The following is a 22,612-nucleotide window of genomic DNA, read 5'->3' as shown; positions in this document are numbered from 1 at the left end:
TCTAACCTTTTGCTGGGCTCCAAAAAGTCCACTTAGTTTAATTTATCAATTTTTTATAATTAGTATTATTTTGTTTTTGTACTGTTTTATTTAATTGCTGCAAATTTAATTGCTTTCAAATATTTCTGATTTTCTTTTTCAAAGAGAGGGTATTGATTATGGTTTGCTGTTGACAAATGGAAAATCAACTCATTTGATTTATTTTCATTTTTAAGCTCCAGTTGAATGGTTTTTGCATTCTTAAAAAAAAGAAATCAGTTGATGAAAGATTAGAATATAATGAAACACATCTTCATGTCATCTATTGATTCTTTTGTACCTTCTGGAAGACATCAATTTATTTTTATTCTGTATTTTATAAATTAAAACGGATGTATTTAAAATTGTAATGTGTCTTCAAATTAAATTTTATTGGCATTGCATCGTTCACTGTCAATTAAACATGCATTCAACTAGTAGTCTTTGTAGACTACTTGTCCAATTGCCAGAACATCTTGGTTCCCCTTGGTTATTTCCCACAACTCCTCACTCCCAGCGTTACTAACATACTCATCAGAATCCGTGTATTCATTTGCATTGCTCATGTCTTTGTTTCAGTCTTGTTCAAATCACATGCAATCCATAAAATAAGACAGTTCCAAGACCCTTTGTCCTGAATGGTAACAGCATTTCTCTTGTTATCCACTGTTGTTTCTTCAAGTTTATTTGTGAAGATTTTCTTCAGGACTCAATATCCACCGTATTTATGAATTATTAGGTTGTACTAGAGTAATTTTGGAAATAATTTAAGTTGATGCATGCAGATAAATTGAAATGCTCTATTCCATTAAATTAATTCTTTTTTTTTTTTTTTTGAAACTTTATTTATTAATTTTAACATATAAAGAAAGTCAGTAATTCACATACAAAAAAATACAAAACGAAGTAATACAAATACAAAGTAACATAATTAATACAATACCAATCTCAAAATCTCCCCCTGGCAACTAAAAACTAAGACTAAAAGAAAAGAAACTATTTTTAATCCGTAAACCCCCACCCCCACAATAAAGAGTGAAGAATTAATAGTTAGTATAATAAGAGAAAAAAAAATTTAAAAAAATCTTAAAAAGAAAATCAATATATATATAAAAAAATATTAATTATGTATTAATTTTTAGTCCACAAAATTTTTATTACATAAAACTATATATAAAAAAACAAAAACAAACAAAAAAAACTTAAAATGAAAAAAAAGCCAACTAATAAAAAAAACTAATAAAAGGAAAGAAAAAAACATATATATAGAAAAATATATATATATAAATGAAAAGTTTTTTAAAAAAAATGAAAAAAAAATTAATTCAAACTTATTTAAATTGTATATAATCAATAAATGGAGTCCACTTTAACTCATAAAAAGACATCTTATCTTGTATAGAAAATGATATTTTTTCCATGACCAAACAAAACTTCATCTCTGAATACCACCTATCTAAAGACAATACATTTCTATTCTTCCAAGTAATCGCTATACATTTCTTCGCCACTGCCAACGCTAAATAAATAAAAGAAATCTGGTAATTATCTAATTCTAAATCAATCAACGGTTGCATATTCCCTAATAAAAATATATCAGGGTCTAATACAATATGAAGATTATATAGATTATTAAATACAGATTGAATACCTTTCCAAAATTGTTGTAACCGATCACACAACCAAACAGCATGTAAAAAAGTACCAGAAACCTGATCACAACGAAAACAAAGATCTGACTTACTAAAACCAAATTTTTTTAATTTTTCGTGTGTTAAATATAATTGATGTATAAAACTATAATTGATCATCGCCAATCTAGCATTAATCAATTTTCAAACACTGTTACGACAAATTTCAGACTAATCTTCTTCAGTTATTGTTAAGCTTAAATCTTTTTCCCATTTCATTTTATCTTTATCCCAATCTATTTTACTTTCACATTCCAACAAAATACGATACAAGCCTGATATATAACCCTTTTTTGGAAATGAGAGCATGTATTTCTCAAAATCAGTTTCAGACAATAAATTCATTTGGCAACCACATACCTGTTTTACAAAAGATCTTAACTGATAATACACAAATATAGAATGACCACTTATATCAAATCTCTTTTGCAATTCTACAAAAGAACAAAAATGACCTTCTAAAAAACAGTCAGATAAATTATGTATTCCTTTCTCCTCCCATTGTTTCAAAATAGTATTAGATACCGTGAAAGGAACAAGTTGATTATTAAATAATGGTAATCTTCCCGACCACTTATTTTTCACTCCCATTTTATGTAATTTACTTGTCCATAAATTCATTAAATGTTTCAATATTGGTACATCATAAGTTCGTAACAAATTTTTATTCCATCGAAATAAAAATTCATTCGAAAATTTTTCAGAAATAACTACCAATTCTATCTGTGCCCAACTAGGCGTTTCTTGTGTGGCCATTAATACGCTAAGAAATCTAAATTGAGCTGCTTCATAATAAAATTGAAAATTAGGTAGTCGTAACCCTCCAAATTGAAAATCCCACATCAATTTTTTCAACGCCACCCTAGGGAATTTTCCTTTCCACAAAAAATCCCTAATTACCTTATATAAGTCCTTAAAAAATCTTTTTTGTAAACAGGGAATTGATTGGAATAAATATTGTATACGAGGAAAAATATTCATTTTTATAGTATTAATTCTTCCTAATAAACCCAAAGGTAAATCTTTCCATTTAACTAAATCTGCCTTAATCTTCTTCATTAAAGGAAGATAATTAAGTGAATATAAGTTTTGGTAATCAGTATTAACATTAATTCCCAAATATTTAATTTGGTTTGTCCACTTCAAATTCGTAATATTTCTAAACATTGAATAATCATCTTTACTAATTGATAAAATTTCACTTTTAGTCCAATTAACCTTATAACCAGATAATTGACCATAAATCTCTAAAGAATCTTGAAGTGCTGGCAGAGAAACATCAGGATCCACCAAATACAGCAAAACGTCATCCGCAAATAAATTTATTTTATAATCTTCATTCAAAACTCTCATACCTTTGATACTTTCATTCTGATGTATTAATTGTGCTAAAGGTTCAATAACTAAAGCAAACAAAGCGGGTGATAATGGACATCCTTGTCTAGTAGATCTTGTTAAATTAAAAGATTCTGAAAGCAAACCATTAGTAACAACTCTAGCTTTCGGGCCATTATACAAAGCCCTAATCATACCAATAAATGAGGGACCAAACGAAAACTTCTCAAGTACTTTAAATAAAAACTTCCATTCTACTCTATCGAATGCCTTTTCTGCATCCAATGAAACCACCATTGGATAATTCTTCTGAGATTTAGATCTATTTATTAAAGTAATTAATCATAAAATATTATCCGAAGCATACCTATTTTTAATAAAACCTGCTTGATCACGATGTATTATCTTTGGTAAATACTGAGCTAACCTATTAGCCATAACTTTAGCCACTATTTTATAATCTACATTTAACAATGATATAGGACGGTAAGAGGCTACCTGTAAAGGGACTTTATCTTTTTTTGGTATAACTGTAATTATAGCATTAGAACAGGACTCAGGTAAATGAAGAGTATCATAAAGTTGTTGTATTACATTCTTAAATAAGGAAGATATATCAACATAAAAAGTCTTATAAAACTCAATAGAAAAACCATCTCCACCAGGCGCTTTTCCATTTGGCATATCTTTTATAGCCATTTCAATTTCATTATCCATAAAAGGTTTATCTAACTCCTGTCTATCTTCTTGAGTTAACTGTGGTAAATTAATATTTTTCAAAAAAGTTTCTCTAACTCTCTCTTTCTTCAATTTAGATGCATAACTGATAATTTGACCTCGTAAAAAAGCTTTCATTGCATCCCACAAAACAAACTGATCAGAAACAGAATGAACATTATTAGCAATGAAATCCTCAATTTGTTTTTTCAAATAAACAATAAATTCTGGCTTTTGTAGTAACATAGTATTAAATCTCCATCTTAAAGTATGTTGTGTAACTTGAGAACTTTGATATTCCAATAATAACAATGAATGATCCGAGACTAACCTTGCCTTATAATCCACAGATATAACTTTATCCTATAAATGTGCCGAAATTAAAAAATAATCAAGTCTTGAAAAAGAATTATGTCGAGAAGAATAAAAAGAAAAGTCTTTCTGTGTAGGATTAAATCTACGCCAAATATCAACTAAATTCAAATCTTTCATCATATTAGCCATATGTATCCATTAAATTAATTCTGTAAAATTCCTGACATGTGTGCCATGATTCTGCAGTGTAAAATGAACTATTGCCGGGGAATTGAAGACTTGCTCAGTTTTATGCAATTCAATTTGTTTTTCTCCTCTTAAAACATTTCCATCACTCATAAAATTCAACTTAGTGCTTCCTGTTGTCAGTTACCCTTGCGTGAGAACACAATTTTTGCGGCAAGTATTGTGCAGATAAACTTGGACATGTCCTGGAGATGTTTGTTGTTGGCATACTTGGCCAATATTATCCTGCTTCCACAGAGCCAACCAAGGACAACTGCTAACCTCTCCCACTGCATTGAAGCAAAACCTCTCTCCATTTTCATCATGCCTTCCAATGCTCATTTGACCACTAGCTCTTCTTTCCCCACGCCTTCCATTCAAACAGTACCTTCACTCTCCAAAGGCATGCAAGTACTGTTTAGCATGAATGATTTACTGGATTTGATTCTCTAACACAGGCAGTTTCAGTAATCCCAGAGTGGCAGGCGATGAAGTCACTATAATCAGCGACAGCAATGGTAATTCTTTTTTTTTAACTTTATTTATAATATTTTTTAAAAAAGAGATAATACAAACCCCGTTATTACACAAATATATTAGTAAAATAGACAATCTTAATTAGTACATATAAACCCACCCCAATCCCCTTAACAAAAACCCCAAACTATCCATATTTCTACAAACTTTTGGAGCCTATCAAAGATTAAAATATCATAATATAACATATATATTAATTTAAAAAACGATCAAAATAACATAATTAACATGTATTTTAAATATGGATCCCACAGCAGTGGTAATTCTGACATTTAGTAGTATCCAAAGACTCTTCTGAAACATCATATATACTTATGTAATAGTTGGTCCCATGTAAAAGTTGACCCTCCTCTTTTTGGCCAAAAAATCTGGCAATTTCAATGTGTTGCATGTAAAAGTTGACCCGCCCCCGCCCCATTTTTGGCCCCGGCTGCCCACCCACCCGAGCTCCTAAAACCCCGACTACAGACTTGCCTAGGTCCTGGCCACCTAACAGAGCTCCCAACATCCTGATCACGGACTTGCTGCCTGCCCATCCAAGTTCCCGACGCCTTAAATGTGGATTTATTACTCGGTCCCAGTCGCCAGCCCGCCCATCAGAACTCCTGATGCCTCGAACGATGCAGATGCTTACTGCGGTCAAAAGTAGTATGCGTGTAATACTCAACCCCCTAAATTTTATCCTAAAATTGGTCCACAAATTTTGATTATTACGTGAATATATACAGTATCTGTGTCCATCTCTTAAGCAAGAGCACAATGTTGACGACTGTACCTTTAACATTTCCCCACTAGTTGCATAATCAACCTTCTGTGTCTATTTACAGCTGCCTGGAGCAAGTTTTGCTCAAGGTGATGGCATTCTAATGCATTAAGGAAAAATAAACATTTAATATTTTTAAAGTGCATTTTGTACTGTAGAGGAATTACTATTTTTTGGATGCAACTGAAAACCAAACAAATGAAATTGCTGGTAATTAATGGGGGTGCAAATATTGCAGGTGTCATTTTAAAATGTGTGAACAAACATTAAATAGTTTAACTATTTATTTCTTGTGGTCAGTACTTGCATTTGTATTCTATCATTCTTTAAAAAACTTCTTGGAACACTTTTACCACGTGCAGATAATTTCCTGTTAATAGTAAATTTAGGACTCAAAATATAGGAATCAGTTACTCACACATTAGATAGTGATTCCCGTTTTAATCTCTTGTGCTTGAATTCTAGCAGATCTATCTAAAATTAAACATTTAACCAAAATATTTTTGAGGAACAGTTTTTGTACATAATTGGTTCTGACTGGATTGGTCAAAAAGTATGCTACAACTGCTATTTTCCTATCTAAATATTGACATACAATTTTACATTTCCAAAGTAAATAATTAGCAGTTTGGAATTGAAGTATTTATTTTCCCCAGATGGTAATGATTTACATTGAATTCTCAATTTATTGGTGGTTGTTTGTAATACAAGTTCTTCAAATAGTTTAGCAGCATTTGAGCTTTGGTAGCTTTTTGCTATGTTCAGAGTCCCTCCCCCAAATGCTCACAGTGTGTCAGTGTTTAAGAGGGGCTGCTCCACACGTGGCAGAATACAGCATTTTTGTCATGTTGATACTGAAAATGGAGAACCATTAAGCTCTCAAAAAGCAGAAAAGCGTATTCACAGATGAGTTGTATATTTGGCTTGGACACTGCTTTGATTGATCTTGATTTAACTTATTTCAGTTTATTATGTTCAGGGAGGTTCGGTTAGGAAGAAATGGAGTGGAAGAAATCAAGCGTCACTCTTTCTTCAAAAATGATCAGTGGTCATGGGACAATATTCGTGAAGGTGAGTACTGATGATCATTCTGAAGATCAATTCTCGCTGCAGAATGTGTGTAATTTCAAAGAACTCCGTAATTAGATAAAATGGCATGAATAACTTCTGAAAAATTTTAGTACAAGTTGTAAGCTATTAATTAATGAACTAAGGTATCCAATTTCTCACTTCGATGTAGTGAATTTCAAATTTTTGTGTTGATGAATCACTTTATCCTAATTTCTGAATGGCTTCAACATTCAAGACATACATTAATATAAGGCATTTTTTTTAAAATTATGTCAACAGAAATAAAATCCTGCTGAATCAAAATGCAAAATTTATAGCAATCTGATTTTAAGGTCCATATTTTATTTTTTGAAGCAGTTTCTGGCAAATCCAAGCTTTAAAAAAAGTGCATCACGACTTTCAACTGTTTTCACTTGTAACTCGAACAAGATACAGTCCATTGAGAGAATCTATCAGAGAGTGGCCTTTAATCAAAAGCTGTTTGTCTTTGAATATTGTTACTTTTAGACTGTTTTGAGTCCAATAATGCTTAATATTTTATCATTCTTGAAGTATTCATTGTTTTAATGGTATCAAAAATGTAGTAAAACTGACAAATATTAAAGCAAGCCAAGGTTATGATTGCAGCACCAATAGAAGACAGATGCTCACTTTAGACAAGATGGAATTGTTGAATATTGAAAATCATTGAGGTCAATTAGCAAAAAACTGGCTCAATGCAAACATGGAGGAAAAGCTGAATTTTTATAAACATCATTTAAATCAAAACATTTCTGGAATACTATTTTTGGGTACAGGATAGTCAGTTTTCCATATTTGTTGGCTATAAAAGCTTCTGTTTCCTTCTAGGAAGCAGGAAATAAATGTAAACCGATTTTGGGAATCAGCACTTTTTTTTAAACATCAATATGCTCCAAGGATGTTTGCGAACAGTGGAAAATGCATTAATCAAATGCATAATAATGCTTAGTGGAAAATGCATTGGATCAAATTGTTAAAATTTTATTCTGGATTCTCATATTGAAATTTGATATTTGTTGGAGGGTAGTGGCTAAAACCTCGTGTTCTGAATTGAAGTGTTTGTTGGTAATCATTCTAAATCATTCTAAAATTGTATTTCATTTTCATGTAATTGCTCATAATTGTGATTATTAAAGTAAAAATTGGTAGAATTAGTACCTAATATTAAGGAAGGAAAAATATTGTACTCTTTGTGTGGATTATGTGGTTCTTTTAAGTTCATTCTTGAATTACACTTTTGCGATGTTGATTCATTGGTATTTAACTTTATAGTGGAAGATGAAGAAAATATTTTTCAATTTTTTTCAAATCTCTGTTAAATAGAGATAAAGAGTCTGTTTAAAAAAAAATTGTTTTGAGCCAAGAGTGCACCAAGAATGATAGTTCGTCCAGTTAACTGATTGATCATCAAGGCTCTTTTTATTGTCATGTTATAATACATAAAGATATAATATACATGATATACTTAAACTTTTGTCTGTTATAAGGCGAACAAAGAGTTGTTATGAACAGTTTCCTGACACCTCTAACAATAAGAGAAAGAAAAGCAAAAGAGAGTGCCTTCAGGGTACCAATGCTCGATGAGCATGAAGGCATGTCTATAGATTGATACTTCATAATTATTTAAATCACACCATAGAAGGAAACTTCATTTTGCTTATTCCCCATCAGAATATATTTGTTCCTATTGAAATAAGAATTTGCCTGGAAAGAATTCTAATCAATGGTTTAAAATATTTATCTTCTTTTTGTACTTGAACTTAGTACAGACTCTTCAGTTAACTAGACTCTTCAGGTAACTAAGTCACTAATGCTGAATGTTTCATAAATCATGCAATCGTTCCACAGTTGGCAATTTCCACTTCTTGATCCATTTGCGAACTGTTCTTGAAAAACAGTGCTTTTGAAAACTACATTACAAGTTGAGGATGCAAAAAGAAATATCATCCAAATACCATTTTAAGGATTAATCATCAACTGTTGGTTCTAAAGGTGCAGTTCCTAATTAATTCTGATGAAGACCGTCAATGTGATCTGTAGAGGTGTTGCTCCCTCAATGGACTTCAGACAAGGCTTAAGATATGTAAAAATGCACCAAGCACAGACACTTTCTTCTGTATTGAATACATTAGTAGAAATTGCCACCCACTAAATGTATCATGCCTTGAAACAAGCATTTGATTCTGATTTATTTTGATGTAATTTTTGATTATTAAATGGATGTGTCGCATTTCATTCAGGTCATTTTTATCCATATCTCAAGTGCAACATCTCATAATTTTGTTTTATAAATCATGAGTTATTGTATTTCCACAAAATTCAGATTTATTCCTCTTGGGAGAATATACAATGGACGAGACCTAAATTAATCAATTTATCAAGTGGAATTTGTAAAAATTGCACGAGTAGTGGCAAGAAAATGTATTGCATTTACCTGGAAGTTGGACTTACATTTGGGTATAGAAAGATGGAATGCAGAAATTCAGAGTTGTATTCCTTTCGAGAAAATTACCTACAATTTGAGAAATAAGTAGTGTAGCGGGGCTGCACCGATCCGCAAGCGAACTGGGTCACAGAGGAGCAGGCTCACGCGGGAATGAGTGCCCCAAGACACTGAAGAGTTGCCAGCCCTTCAGGCTGATGTCACAATGCTCCTGGGGGCAGCAAAGTATCATGGAGGTTGTGCTTATAAGCTCACTTGGGAGTTCCAGTAAAACCAGTTAAACCGACACACTAACTACTGTGTCTTTGTTTGCTAAATTTGGTGACCCCTACGGCCCAAATTGGCAAATTTGGACCGTACGATGACTGTAATGCAGAGTCCTTGAAGCTGCCTAGATTCTGGTTCCAGCAGGCTGAGGCTCAGCTTCATGTTAGGTAAATTACTGCTGATGCCACAAAATACTATTACGTGGTCATTTCTCTTGACCAAGAGACTGCCGGAAGGATTGTCAATTTCCTGCAGCAACCCCCCACCAAAGAAAGGTATGAGGCACTCAAAGCGTTCCTTATATGCACTTTGGGGCTCTCTCTCCATGAGTGAGCCGCATGGCTGCTGCATATGGATGGCCTTGGCGACCGCACATCATCCGCCCTCATGAGCAACATGCTGGTGCTGATGGACAGGCACAGACCCTGCCTGCTGTTTGAGCAGATATTCCTAGAATTGAAGCTGGGGGACATTCACCTGCTCCTGGCTGACGACAACTTCGGTGACCCTCGCCAGTTGGCTGCCTGAGCTGATGTCCTATGGCAAGCTAAGCAACATGGCGGACCTGCCATCGACTACGTTGTTACATCACAGGTCAATCAACATGGCTGAGCAGCCACCAACAGGGTGGCTGCGTCACTCTTGAGTGCTCGTACTGTTCCTGCGCCGATGAGAAAACCTAACATAGCTGGGGACAGCTCGGAGAAGGAATAGTGATGCTACTTCCATCAGCGCTGGGATTCCACTGTCCGCTGCTGCTGACCATCTTATTTACATCCAGGAAATACCTCGGCCGGCAGTCGTTGATGGCTTCAATGGTCGGCCACGGAGACAGTCTGCTCCATCTTTGGGACCAGCATTCCTGCCTTCGTTTCCTGGTCGACGTGGGAGCAGACATCAGCATATGTGCCAAAAATTGGCAGTAATTTCCAAACAGATGTAGTGTGGACCATCCCTATGAAATTCAGCCCTTCCCAGTTTAAATGGACCTTATTGCTGCAAACGTATCACAATCCCTGTGTGGCACAGACTTCCTCTGAGCCAAATGCCTCCTTGTTGTCCTTAAAGGGCAATGTTTTGTGAACTCTTAAGATCTTCCATTGCCTTGCCCACACCAGGTCACTACTGGCATCTCACCTTGACTTTCTCTCACAACACTTATGCCAAGATCTTAGTGGAGTTTCCGAGTATAGTCACCCCCCAATTCTTCTCAGCATAGTGTCCAGCACCATATCCTCACAGAGGAATCACCTGTACACGCCCGGGCCTGCAGGCTGCCTCCTGACAACCTGCAGCTTGCCAAGGAGGAGTCCCACAAGATGGAGGAAATGGGGATAGTACAACATTCAAGAATCCATGGGCATCCCCCCTGCACATGCTACCCAAGGTATCTTGTGGCGATTATTGATAGCTCAATTATGTCACGAAGGCTACAAAAGACGGGGCTCATCACTTCTTTTCAGCTGTTCGAGTTCCTGCCTTTACCTTTTGGGTTAAAGAATGGGGGCGCAAATCTTCCAGAGGCAAATGGATTCAGTTGGATGTGGCTTGGACTACGTATTCATCTATCTGGATAATATTCTTATTGCCAACAGCTCCCATCAGGAGCACCACATGCACTTGAGTCAGCTCTGCCAGGGAAGGGGAGGGTTTATAAATATCATGTAGTGTTTTTAAAATTTTATTATTGTTGTATTAACTAATTGTATTAACTACATACGTGGAGAATTTAAATAAAATATTCAAAAAAATATATAAATCATGAGCAATTCCATTGTTGACAAGTCTCAAGCATTTTCAATCAACGTAGAAATCATTGATAGATGTTTGAATAACTGGATTAATTTGTTTTGAAAGCTCTTGAAAATACTACACACTTGCTACTTTAAGGTGCAGATTGATCAATCACATTGATAGTAGGTGATATGTGATGTAGATCAAACATGTTTGGTCCCAATTTTGTATGGAATTATTAAAGGAGCATCAAATTCCTTCATATTGAAGTGGCAAACTAAATTAAACTGATCAAGCACTCCAATCAACTGAATAAAAAAATTAATTTTGCATCTGAAACATTGGTCATATTGTCTGAAAGAAATTCTCTGGTTATTTGTGGTGATCAGAAAAAGATTCCCGGTTTAGGTTCCTTTCATTTTCTATCCTCATTCCTCAGAGTACATTACATTACTTTGGATGTAATCCAACTGTCATCCAAATCTGATCCCAGTTTCCTATGATAAATTTTGATTTGTGGATACAAATTGGATGTCTTCATAATTTACTGTTATAAATAAAATTTTAAAACTATCTATATTATTAGTAAATAAGTAAAGAAAATAATGTTCATTAAATTTCCAAACTAATATTGTTTGTCAAGAGTGAAATTGATTTTTTCAAATAAAGTGAAATTAATTCTATAAATTAAATGACATGTAGAAATTATTTTTAAATAAACTGTTGCCAATTGGCAGATTCAGATTTAGTACTGCAGGAGAAGAATATCCCCAAGTTTGACAGTCAGGAGACCTTCAATATTATATTACACTAAAATGTTTGCTTTTCATTCATATGTAAGTTTATAAGATTTCTAGTTGGTGGAAAAGCAAAGGCTAATCTCTTTTATTTTTCTTTTTGGTATGTAACAGCTGCAGCTCCCGTTGTGCCTGAATTGAGCAGTGACATAGACACAAGTAACTTTGATGATATTGAAGATGATAAAGGAGAAGTAGAAACATTTCCAACTCCAAAAGCCTTCGCTGGAAACCAGTTACCTTTTGTAGGATTCACATATTTCAGAGATAGCCAGTAAGTTTTTAATACTTCAATTTTAAATACAGTTAATTTTTTATTTGTTCGCATAGGACTCTTCAGCTCTTTTTGTACACCACTTTGCGGAAAACAAGATTTTTAAAATTTAGACAAACAGCACAGTAACAGACCGTTCAGTCCACGAGCCCGTTCCACTCAATTAGCCTATGTTTCGAACGATGGGAAGAATTTGGAGTCCCCGGGGAAAACCCACACTAACAGAGGGACGTACATTTCCTTACAGACAGTGCAGGATTTGAACCCAGATCCTGATTGCTGGCACTGTAACAGCATTGTGCCAACCACTATGCAAACTGTGCTGCTCCTGAGGTAACATTAAGAAATTCTGCAGGACACTCCATTTTTTGAATGAACAATTCTATCACTTTGTGGTTGAAAGTTGCAAGAAAACAAGCGGGGTGGTGGGGTGGGGGGTACCATGTTGCAGTGTATTTATGGAAATGAATAACTATGCAGGAGGATGCATTGATACAATGCTAAAATCATGATTAAGTCAAGATTTCTTTTGTGGTTGAACTTGAATGGATTCTCATTGACATTGGGAAGTTACATAGAACTGGAGTGGTAGTGGTTTCTGTTGGTGAGAGGCAGGCAGATGAAAGGATCATGAAGAAATGTGATATTGGAAGTTAATGAAATATTGTATTTGAGAGTTTTAAACTTTAACTCTTAATGGGGATTTAAAAAAATTGAAGTATGCAGTAAATAAATGTGTAAATTTGTTAAGAAGAGGACTTGATTGTTGACTTTCTACAGGTGTACTGCAAAAAGTGGAGAGGAGAGAATAGATGCAGTGATTGAAGTAAAAACACAATCCCGGAGAAACTCAGCAGGTCAATCAGTGTTCTTTATATTATCAAAGATAAAGATACATGACCAACGTTTTTGGGCTTGAGCCTTTCATCAAATTATGAGCAAAATGTAGGCGTGTCTTAAAATAAAAGTGTTGAGGGGGGGTACAAGCATAAGGTAACAGAAAATATGGGGAGGGGAGATAGCTCTGTGAATGAAGAAGAAAAAGGGTGGAGAGCTGGAGAAAAGGAGACAAAGGGGAGTAGACTAGCAGAAACCAGAGAATGCCATCTGCTTGGAGAGCGCCCAGGTGGAATATTAGATGTTGCTTCTTCATTTTATAGGAGGTCTTAGTTTGGTTTTAGTTTGGCAGTGCACAAGGGACAGACATGTCGGTGCAAGAGTGGGGCGCAGAATTGAAATGGTTTTCCACTGGGAAATCCCTGTCATTGATGCACCTTCGGTCTGCTTGTGCTCCCATTTGGCATCCAGTCTCTCTGATGTAGAGGAAAGCACAACTTGAGCTCCAGATGCAGTAGGTAACCCCTACAGATTCATAGGTGAAGTATTGCTTTACTTGAAAGGACTGTTTTGGACCAGAATGGTGGTGGGGGAGGTGGTGTGGCATTTACTGCGGTTACAGGGGTATGTGCCAAGGGGGCAATTAGTGGGAAGGAAAGAGTAGACAAGGGAGTCACTGAGAGAGTAGTCCCAACGGAAAGTGAAGACGGGAAATGTGGCTAGTGGTGGAATCATGTTGGAGGTGATATAAATTGTGGTGGATATGTTGGATGCAGAGGCTGGTGGGGTGGTAGGTGAGGACAAAGGAAATCCTATTTTTGTTGTGTCTAGAGATAGAGGGACCAGGACAGATATCGTGGAAATGGAATAGATGCAGATAAGGGCCAAGTTGCTGGCTGGAGACGGGAAGCCATATTTTATGAATGAGGGGACATCTCGGATAGTCTGGACTCAGGAAGACCTTGTACCAGGAGCAGATGAAATGGAGATAGAGAAAGGAATAGAATCTTTAAAAAGGACTGAGTGTGAAGGAATATAATTGAGGTAGTTGTAGGAGTTGGTAGGCTTGTTTAAAAAAAAAGAGTAGAAAGTTTGTCTCCCGAGATGGAGACAGAGAGAGTAAGAAAAGGAAAAGTGTCGCCTGTGATGGACCAAATGAATTTGATGTTGGGGTAAAAGTTAGCAGCAAAGTGAATAAAGTTGACAAGTTCATCGTGGGTGAATAGGGCAGCACCATTGTTGTCATCAGTGTAGTGGGGAAACAGTTGAAGAGCCTTGCCTGTGTATGTTTGCATCATGGATTGCTCCACAAAGCCAATAAAAAGGCAGGTATAGCTGGGATTGATACAGGTACCCATGGCTACTCCTTTGTCTTAGAGAAACTGGGATGAGTCAAAGGGGAAATTATTGAGGCTGAGAAAATATTCTGCCAGGCAGAGGATGGTGGTGGAGGAGGGGAATGGTTCGGTCTGTTGTTTTGAAAGAAAAAAAGGGCTTTAAGACCTGTATGGGGATGGAGGTGTAGAAAGCTTGAACGTCCATAGTGAAAATGAGGCAGTCAAGTTTAGTGAATTGGAAGTTATTGAAGAGATGGAGGGCAAGTGAGGTATTGTGCATGTACATAGGAAGGGACTGGACCGGGGGGAAAAAATAGAATCAGTGGGGCAGGAGCATTTGCAAGCAATGGATCTACCTGGTTAATTGGATTTGAGTATCTTGGGTAGGAGGAAGAACTGGGCAGTGTGAGGATGAGAAAAAAAATGAGGTTGGAGGCCAAGGGAGGGAGATGACCAGAAGGAATGAGGTGAGAGATTGTTTGTGAGATGGCTTGATTTTCTTTGGTGGGACTCTGTTGCATTGGGGTAAGTAAGAGAAGGTTTCTGAGAGCTGTCATCTGGCCTCAGCAAGGTAGAGCTCAGTATGCCAGACCACAACAGCACCAGCCTTCTTCCACTTTGATCGTGAGGTTGTGTGGAGAAAGTGGAGGCCAGAGCATTCAGAGGGGCTGAGATTAGATTAAGAGAAGGGAGTGGGGAAGTTTCAGATTAGAATAAAGAGGGGAGTGGTGAAGTTCAACTAATAGCCTCCTTGGTGCCTTCCCCGTGACCATAGGAAGTGCCACATTTGCGCCTACACCTCATTCCTCACAACCATTCAGGTCCCCAGGCAGTCCTTCCAAGTGAAGCAACACTGCCCTTGTGAATTTAGGGAGTCATCTGCATCTGGTCCTCCCAATGTGGCCTCCCTTCATCAGAGAGACTGGGTGCAGACTGGGAGATCTCTTCATTGAGCACCCTCACTCTGTCCACACCAATGCCGACATGTCTTTCCTGACCTTGTGAACTTCCATACCAGGGCCATCCGTAAATTGGAGCAACACCTAGTTTCTGTCTGGGCACTCTCCAATCAGATGATATTCTCTGATTTCTGCTGGACTACTCGCCTTTTTCCCCTATCACGCTGTCTCCTTTCCTCCAGCTCTCCTCTGCCTTTCTTCTCCATTCACAGAGCTATCTCCCCTCCCCGTTTTCTGATGTGCCCTCCCTCTATTATCCACCGCTTGCCTCTTGCCTGTGATCCTGTGCTTCACCCACCCCACAATTGTTTTCAGGCGCCTGCCCACAATTTGCTCATATCTTGATGAAGGGCTCAAGCCCAAAATGTTGGTTATCTATCTTTATATTTGCTGTATTAAATATAGTTTGACCTGCTGACTTTCTCCAGCATTGTGTTTTCACTGCAGAAAGTATACTTATTGGTTGTATCCCAGCCTGGTTTGGAAATCTGAAGGCTGCAGAAACTGGTAGACATGCCAAGTCCATCATGGGCACTGACCTTCCAGTCATTGTAGATATCCAAGTGAGATGCTATCTCAAGAAGGTGGGCAACATCACAAAAGACACCTTTTGGTCTGGTGATGTTTGCTTCTTGCCATTATCTTTAGGCAGAAGGTACAGAAGCCTGAAGTCTGGAATCTCTAGGATCAAAACCATTTTTTATTCTAACATTATCAGGTTCTTGAACCTCCCTTCATTACTCTTGCCATAACACTACTCCAAGACCTTTAAACATCTGTCTCATTACAGACTCAGCACATTATTTTTGCATTAAGACACATTTCCTGCTGTGCCCTCAAAGCAGATCTGTAAATTCCAAGACCTGGGCCTCAGTATCTCACTGTGTTATCGGATCCAGGATTTCCTCAGATTGGGGTCTCCTCCACAATCTCCATGAGTGCTGGGGCACCACTGAGCTGCTTCTAAGGGCTTCTTTACTGTGTGGCTTGGTATGACAACACCATCCACAGTAGAAAGTTGTATAAAAAAAGAGCAATAAGTTGGCATACAGGAGGAAAATTGAAAACTTGGCTGAATGGTGTACTAACAACAACCTCTCACTCAATTTCACCAAAACCAAGGAGACGACTATGGACTTTTGGAAGGGAAAACCAGAGGTGGACAATCCAGTGATCATTGGGGGAATCAGAGATAGAGAGGGTGAGCAAATTTAAATTCCTGGGAGTCATTATCTTGAAAGATCTTTCCTGGGCCCAACACAGTAATATCATCGTGAATAAAGCACTTCAATGCTTCTACTTCCTCAGGAATTTGTGTATGTTTGGCATGTTATCGTAAAACTTGACAAACCTACAGATGTGTAGTGGAAAGTGTTCAGAGCAGCTGCATCAAATCCTGGTAGAGGGACACCAGTACATCTGAGTGGAAGCCCTGCAAATGGCAGAGGATGTAACCCAGTACATCACAGGCTAAACTCTCCCCAACATCGAGAAAATGTGCATGGAACACTGTCATCAAAGAACAGCAACAATAATCAAGGATCCACACCATCCAGGACTTGCTCTGTTCTTGCTGTGGCCATGAGGAAAGGTATAGATGCCACAAGACTCACAGCACCAGGTTCCACCATTGCACATTATTTATTGCTGAATATTTTTCTTTCCTTTCTGTATTGTACATTTAGTTTGTTTACATTTCCCTGTTCTGTTTATGTATCTTTTTTTTGAGTACAGATTTTTTTTGCACTACCAATAAGTGAAATTCTGCTTCGTCTGCAGGAAAAAGAAATTCAAAATAGTATGTACTCTGACAATAAATCTAAAGTTTGAATATTTACCTTTATTTATCTGTTGTTTTTCCTTGTGTATAATTATTTTGCTCTTGTGTTTTATGTACCTGGTAAACTACATCAAGTAAGACTTCTTTCCATCTGTACATTGTGCTAGCATATATTCATTCATTCAGTTTTTTATATAACCCACATATATAAAACAACGAGGCCTGTCTGTCCAGTTCCTTTCAAAAAAAATTAAGGCTGAATGTGCTTCCAACATCTTCCAATTGTACCAGGCCCTGAAACCCTCCAATAATTTCTAAATTAATATTACCACTAAATGGCAAACAATTCATTTTCTGTATTAATTAATCACCTGCATTGGTTGTCATTGGACAACAGTTTGGATTGAATAATTTTATAACACCATTCTTCCAGAGTATCCAGGTTTAAACCACTGCACTAGATGACATTTTCTTACTCATCCGAAATCAAATGGTGCATTCATGTTCCACATTTCTTAGCTGATAATTGAGGAAAATTGCTGAGCCAATGTGAAATTGCTTGGGCTTCAATTCAAAACAGTTGAGTATTTTAGATGCAGAAGATATCTAATCTTGAGTTTGATTTTCCTTCAGGCTGCTTAGTGATCTGCCTGCATCCTACAAAGAAATTGAGCCAAATTTACCCAATAAAATTGAGGTGAGTACTAATGTGGTTTATAGTTAACTCATCAAGCATGTACTAGTTGCTTTTTGCTTTAATTGTTAATCTTGTTTAAAATGCTTTTCTCTTTCAATCGTATGTTCTAATTACTATTCAACAAGGAAAAAAGACTGTATATTGTAAGGTTTTGGCCAAAATATATGTGCAAAATATAAATGAATACTTCTTAAATACATTGAATGGCTAAGATGTGGAACTTGCCCTCAATAATGGTGAGGAAGTGGACATGATTAATAATTTCAAAAAAAAATTGGAAAGGTCAAAATAAACTGAAAGCCTCAGCTTGAATATTTCATGCAGTTCCAGTCACTGCACATAGAAAGGATGCAAATGGAATTCAAAGGGTGCAGAAAGATTTATCAGAATAATTTCAGAGAGGAGATGATAATGGGCCAATCTCAATTGTTTAATAGAGAACAGACTTTGTCAAGTACTACAATGACTTGATCAATATTGATTAGAATTTGTACCAACTAATGATAGCTTTGGAAACATTCAATATTATACTAAGGATTTTGAATAATTGTACAAGTTAAAAACAATAAAATGATGTCTATCTCGCCCTTAGAAGCATTAATTGATACTGTTCTTCACATCCCAGTGAATAAAAATTTAATAACAAAGGGAAATGCAATTTGGTTAATATATTTTAATGTTTGAGAATAAACTGATTATATTGAAAGGTGTTTATAAGTGATAGAAGGTATATACCTACTGGAAACCTTGTAAGAATTAATGGGAAAAAAATAATGGGTATAAAGGTTTTTTTTTAAATGGATAGAAGGGACAGCAGGAGCTTCTGACTTGTTTTGTATGCCTTGACTGGCCTTTAACAGGAACAAGCCAGCATGTTTTTTATTATTGAATACTCAGATGTTTTAAATGTAGATGGAAGAGAAAAAAAAACAAATAAAACTAGGTTTCTTTTGTATCTTCTAAAAATCTTATGCAAATCAATATCTGCAAGTTTATTGGAATATTGTTCTGAGATACTTATTGATATTTTTGTCATATTTCATGAAAGTCTGCTAAACTACAGAAAAAGATGCACCAGCTTGAGGAACAATTGAGCAATGAAATGCAAGCCAAAGATGAAATGGAACAAAAATTTAGGTATGCCACACTAAGGACAAATTTTTGTAATACTCTCCACTAATTCACTTGTACTTTTCGTCTGTAGAATGCAAGATGAGTTTTGAGTTTTATGCGAACCCAGAAATAATTGTTGCTGCTCCAGCATTGTGGTTAAAAGGACATAATGGTAGCAGGTATAAAAGATTTTTAATCTAAATCAAAACTTGTAACTGGAGACCTGCCACTGGAACCAAATGGGTAAGACTTAAATTGTTCACCAACCCAATGATGGTCATATTCACCCTGATGGGTATGATTCAAGTGGAGAAGATTATCATAAACTATTGGAGGCCCTTTGATTCACAGAAAATAAGGGAGTGCATTGGAATTGTCACACTGAGATGTTTCAAGAAATGTGTGAAAGTTTCACCAAGTCAGGGATCAGAAATGACATTGAGGTTTGAAGCCATCTGGTTGTGTTTCAAATAGCTGATGGGGAGAGATAATGGAGTCAATGATGGGAGAACTGAGTTTGTGGCAGGGACCAATATTTATTTATTTTTTAATTATTTTGAATATTTTATTTACATTTTTAAAGTCAACATACAATCAACAAAAAAATTAAATACAGAATTAAAATAATGATATATAATACATGATAACTATAATCCCCGATCCCACCAACTCCCTACCATCCCATGAAAAGTTAATAAAGTCCCAAAGAAGTGAAGAGAAGAAAGAAAGAAAGAAAAGAGAGAAAGAGGGATTGTCAAGGATCCATTATCCACCCCACAAATTTCACATTTTCATGATTTACCTGGATCTCAAGGTGGCGGTAGCGTAGGTCTCATAGGTGAGATGGGGCACAATTAAAGATTTGCACCTACATTTTGTAGGTATGGCTGCCATATTTTTAAGAACATGTAATTCTTATTTCTTAGGTTATAGGTATTCTTCTCAAGGGGAACACAGCTATGCATTTCCATAGTCCAACGGGCTATACATAGATGTGAACCAGACTTCCAAGTAACCCCTATACATTTTCTGGCCACTGCCAATGCGATCTTGACAATTATTATTTGATGTTGTGACAACCTTATTTTAGGTCGTACGCTGGGCAATATTCTCCAGTGAGAATGGTTCTGCGGAAATTCAATTCCCCAGATCTACCCAAGTTGAATGTAAAAAAAAAAGTTCCCATCTCCTCACCACACCTAATGCATTGATTTGAGATGTCTGATTTTATTTTTTTAAATTTATACAGCATGAGATAGAGCTGTTGCAAAAAAGTATATTGCACCAATCTGTATCTTACATTTATTGTATTTGTCATACAATCCCAGCATAAATCAGAGCAGCTTTGATCACCAATGCTTATATTTAAGTCTGATTCCCATTCTGTTTAGACTTGCATACCCCCTGTTTAGGGGTTCCCATTTGAAGTAATAAATACATTGCTGAAGTAAATTTCTTTGTGTTTCCCTTTCGAATCAGAGTTTCCACATCACTGCACTTTGAAGTCATTGTTGAACCCAGTTTATCCCTTAAGTATGCTCTTAGTGAAAATAGAATATTGTTGTTAGCAATATCATACTTGTTTTTTAATTGTTCAAATGACATAAGTTGCCCCTGCTCGTAACAATCCTCATTGAACCTGATCCCTTTTCATCCCGTACTCGGTCTGGGAAAAGTAGCCAATAATTTAGACACACTGGATAGGTTAAAAAGTGGTGCTGATGTGAAATAAGGTTTTGTAAATAGCCATGTGCTAATTGGAATGAGTTTTTTTAGGGATGATTTTGTTAATGGTTTGGATGTAGAGAGAATTTGAAGGTCTGATTTTATAACTGCATAGAAGCAGAAAGAGAAGCTGATGTTAAAGATTCCCAGGTTATGACAGCAGGATGGATAGAATAGAACTGAGCAATAATGGACCCAGTCAGTTGGACAACAGTCAAATTGTGTGACCAGCAAATCTACTCTTTCTGCATGCTTAGTCTCCTGCTCTATTTTCTCTGCTCAAAAGACTACATAGCCAAGTTCTGCTCCATCCCAGTCTATCAACCTGATGATGACACTACTGTTGTCAATTGAATAATGGGAAATGAGTCACAACACAGGATGAAGAACAAGAATCTGTATGGATGGTGCCTGAACAACAATCTTGCTCTGTTTGTCAACAAGACCAAGGAACTTACTGTGAATTTTAGGAATGGGAGGCTAAGGGACCACACGCCTGTCTGAAATGATGGGATGAAGTTGGAGAGATTTCTTTCAAAGACCTCTCCTGGAGCTAGCACCAACCAGGAAGAAGCCACCTTCAACACCTCTATTTTTGAATGTCTGAGGAGATTTGCCATGTCATGGAATATTTTACCCAACGTTTATCAATGTACTGTTGAAAGTTTAATGAACTGTTGCATCATGGTTTGGTAATTAGAATTTCCACGAATGCAAGAAGCTGCAGAAAGGAGCAAGCATAGTCAAGTTTATCATGGGCACCAGTCTCCCTTCCATTGAAGACTGTCTGAAAAATGCCACCAACATTATAAAGCACCTCCATCACTCTTCACTGCTACCTTTGGGAAGAAAGAGCAGAAAACTGAAGTTCCACACCTCTAGATTCAAGAATCTTCTTTCTAATGACTATCAGGCTCATTAACCTCTTCTTAACGATCTTAATTATAAATTTCTCTGGCACCACAAAAGATCTGTTTGCACTGTTAAACACCACTTTTTTCCCCTTTCATTAACTGAGTATCAGCAGTATATTTGATATTATCTCTTTCTGTACTGGGTAATTTGAGGATTTACTGTATTTAATTGGATTTTTTAAAATAACTCTTTAGTTGCAACAAGTAAGAATTTTGGTGCATATTTCCAAATATGTATGACAATAAACTCATTATCAATTAATGAGGAAAAGATGAAATTCAGGTGAGCATAGTGAGACTCTAACTATAATAGTTGAAATTTCACTCAAATGTATTCTTCATTATATTCTGAGCTGTATTGTTAATAAAAGTGTTCATTAACTTGTAAGCATGCAGTTAAGTGCAATAATTAATGTGCACTGTTTTTTTTTAAAGTAATATAGTAAAATCCCTGGTAACTGGCACATATGGGGATTGCAGATGCAGGACATGCAAATTTTCCATTTCCCTGAGACATAGTCTTACAATCCCAAACTAATACACCTGCATTAAGAGTAAATAGCTTAAAAGACAAAAGACAGTGCAAAATGTAAAGTAATTTTAAAAACATCAGGATTGTAGTCCTTAATTATGTAAAGTTCACTTTAATCAGATAATTCCCTTAACTTACAAAATTTAAATTTTAACCTCAGGATGCTGGTGCTGAACAGTGTAACGCTAACCACTGCATTAACTGCTGCCATCATAATTAAACTCCCCTCCACCAAGTTTAGAGATAAAAAAAGTACTAATATACTTAATAATGTACTAATAAAGATAAAGACTCTTACAAGGCAGGTATAGGGAGAGTCATCCCAGTGGCAAGTGGCATGGACTGGCTCTTCATCCTGGGCGGTGTCTTTTTATTCAAACACAGCTTTTTTCAATCTTTATTCTAATGGGTGCTTCAGGCAGGACACAATAGGGGCGCTCCGCTGACTGAATGCTTGCTCCCTTTATCACCAAGGGGTTGGGTGTTGCTTTAGAGAACATTTACTTTTGC

At 36.2% G+C, this 22,612-nt stretch overlaps 1 protein-coding gene across 7 annotated transcripts in view; it reads left to right on the top strand.

The window, feature by feature from the left end:
• LOC138736582 (rho-associated protein kinase 2-like) overlaps positions 1-22,612 on the top strand; it is a 177,333-nt gene that overhangs the window by 71,982 nt on the left and 82,739 nt on the right. For all 7 annotated transcript variants that reach the window (XM_069886317.1, XM_069886316.1, XM_069886314.1 and 4 more), the window contains 4 exons: positions 6,581-6,672; positions 12,049-12,208; positions 17,755-17,818; positions 18,867-18,955. In XM_069886317.1, coding sequence (XP_069742418.1) covers positions 6,581-6,672; positions 12,049-12,208; positions 17,755-17,818; positions 18,867-18,955 — 405 coding nt within the window. The remainder of the gene's footprint in view (positions 1-6,580; positions 6,673-12,048; positions 12,209-17,754; positions 17,819-18,866; positions 18,956-22,612) is intronic.

The sequence above is a fragment of the Narcine bancroftii genome, chromosome 6 (assembly GCF_036971445.1).
Source record: "Narcine bancroftii isolate sNarBan1 chromosome 6, sNarBan1.hap1, whole genome shotgun sequence".
NCBI lineage: Eukaryota > Metazoa > Chordata > Chondrichthyes > Torpediniformes > Narcinidae > Narcine > Narcine bancroftii.
Note: the sequence above shows the minus strand (reverse complement) of the source record. Positions and strands in the feature narration are given on the sequence as shown.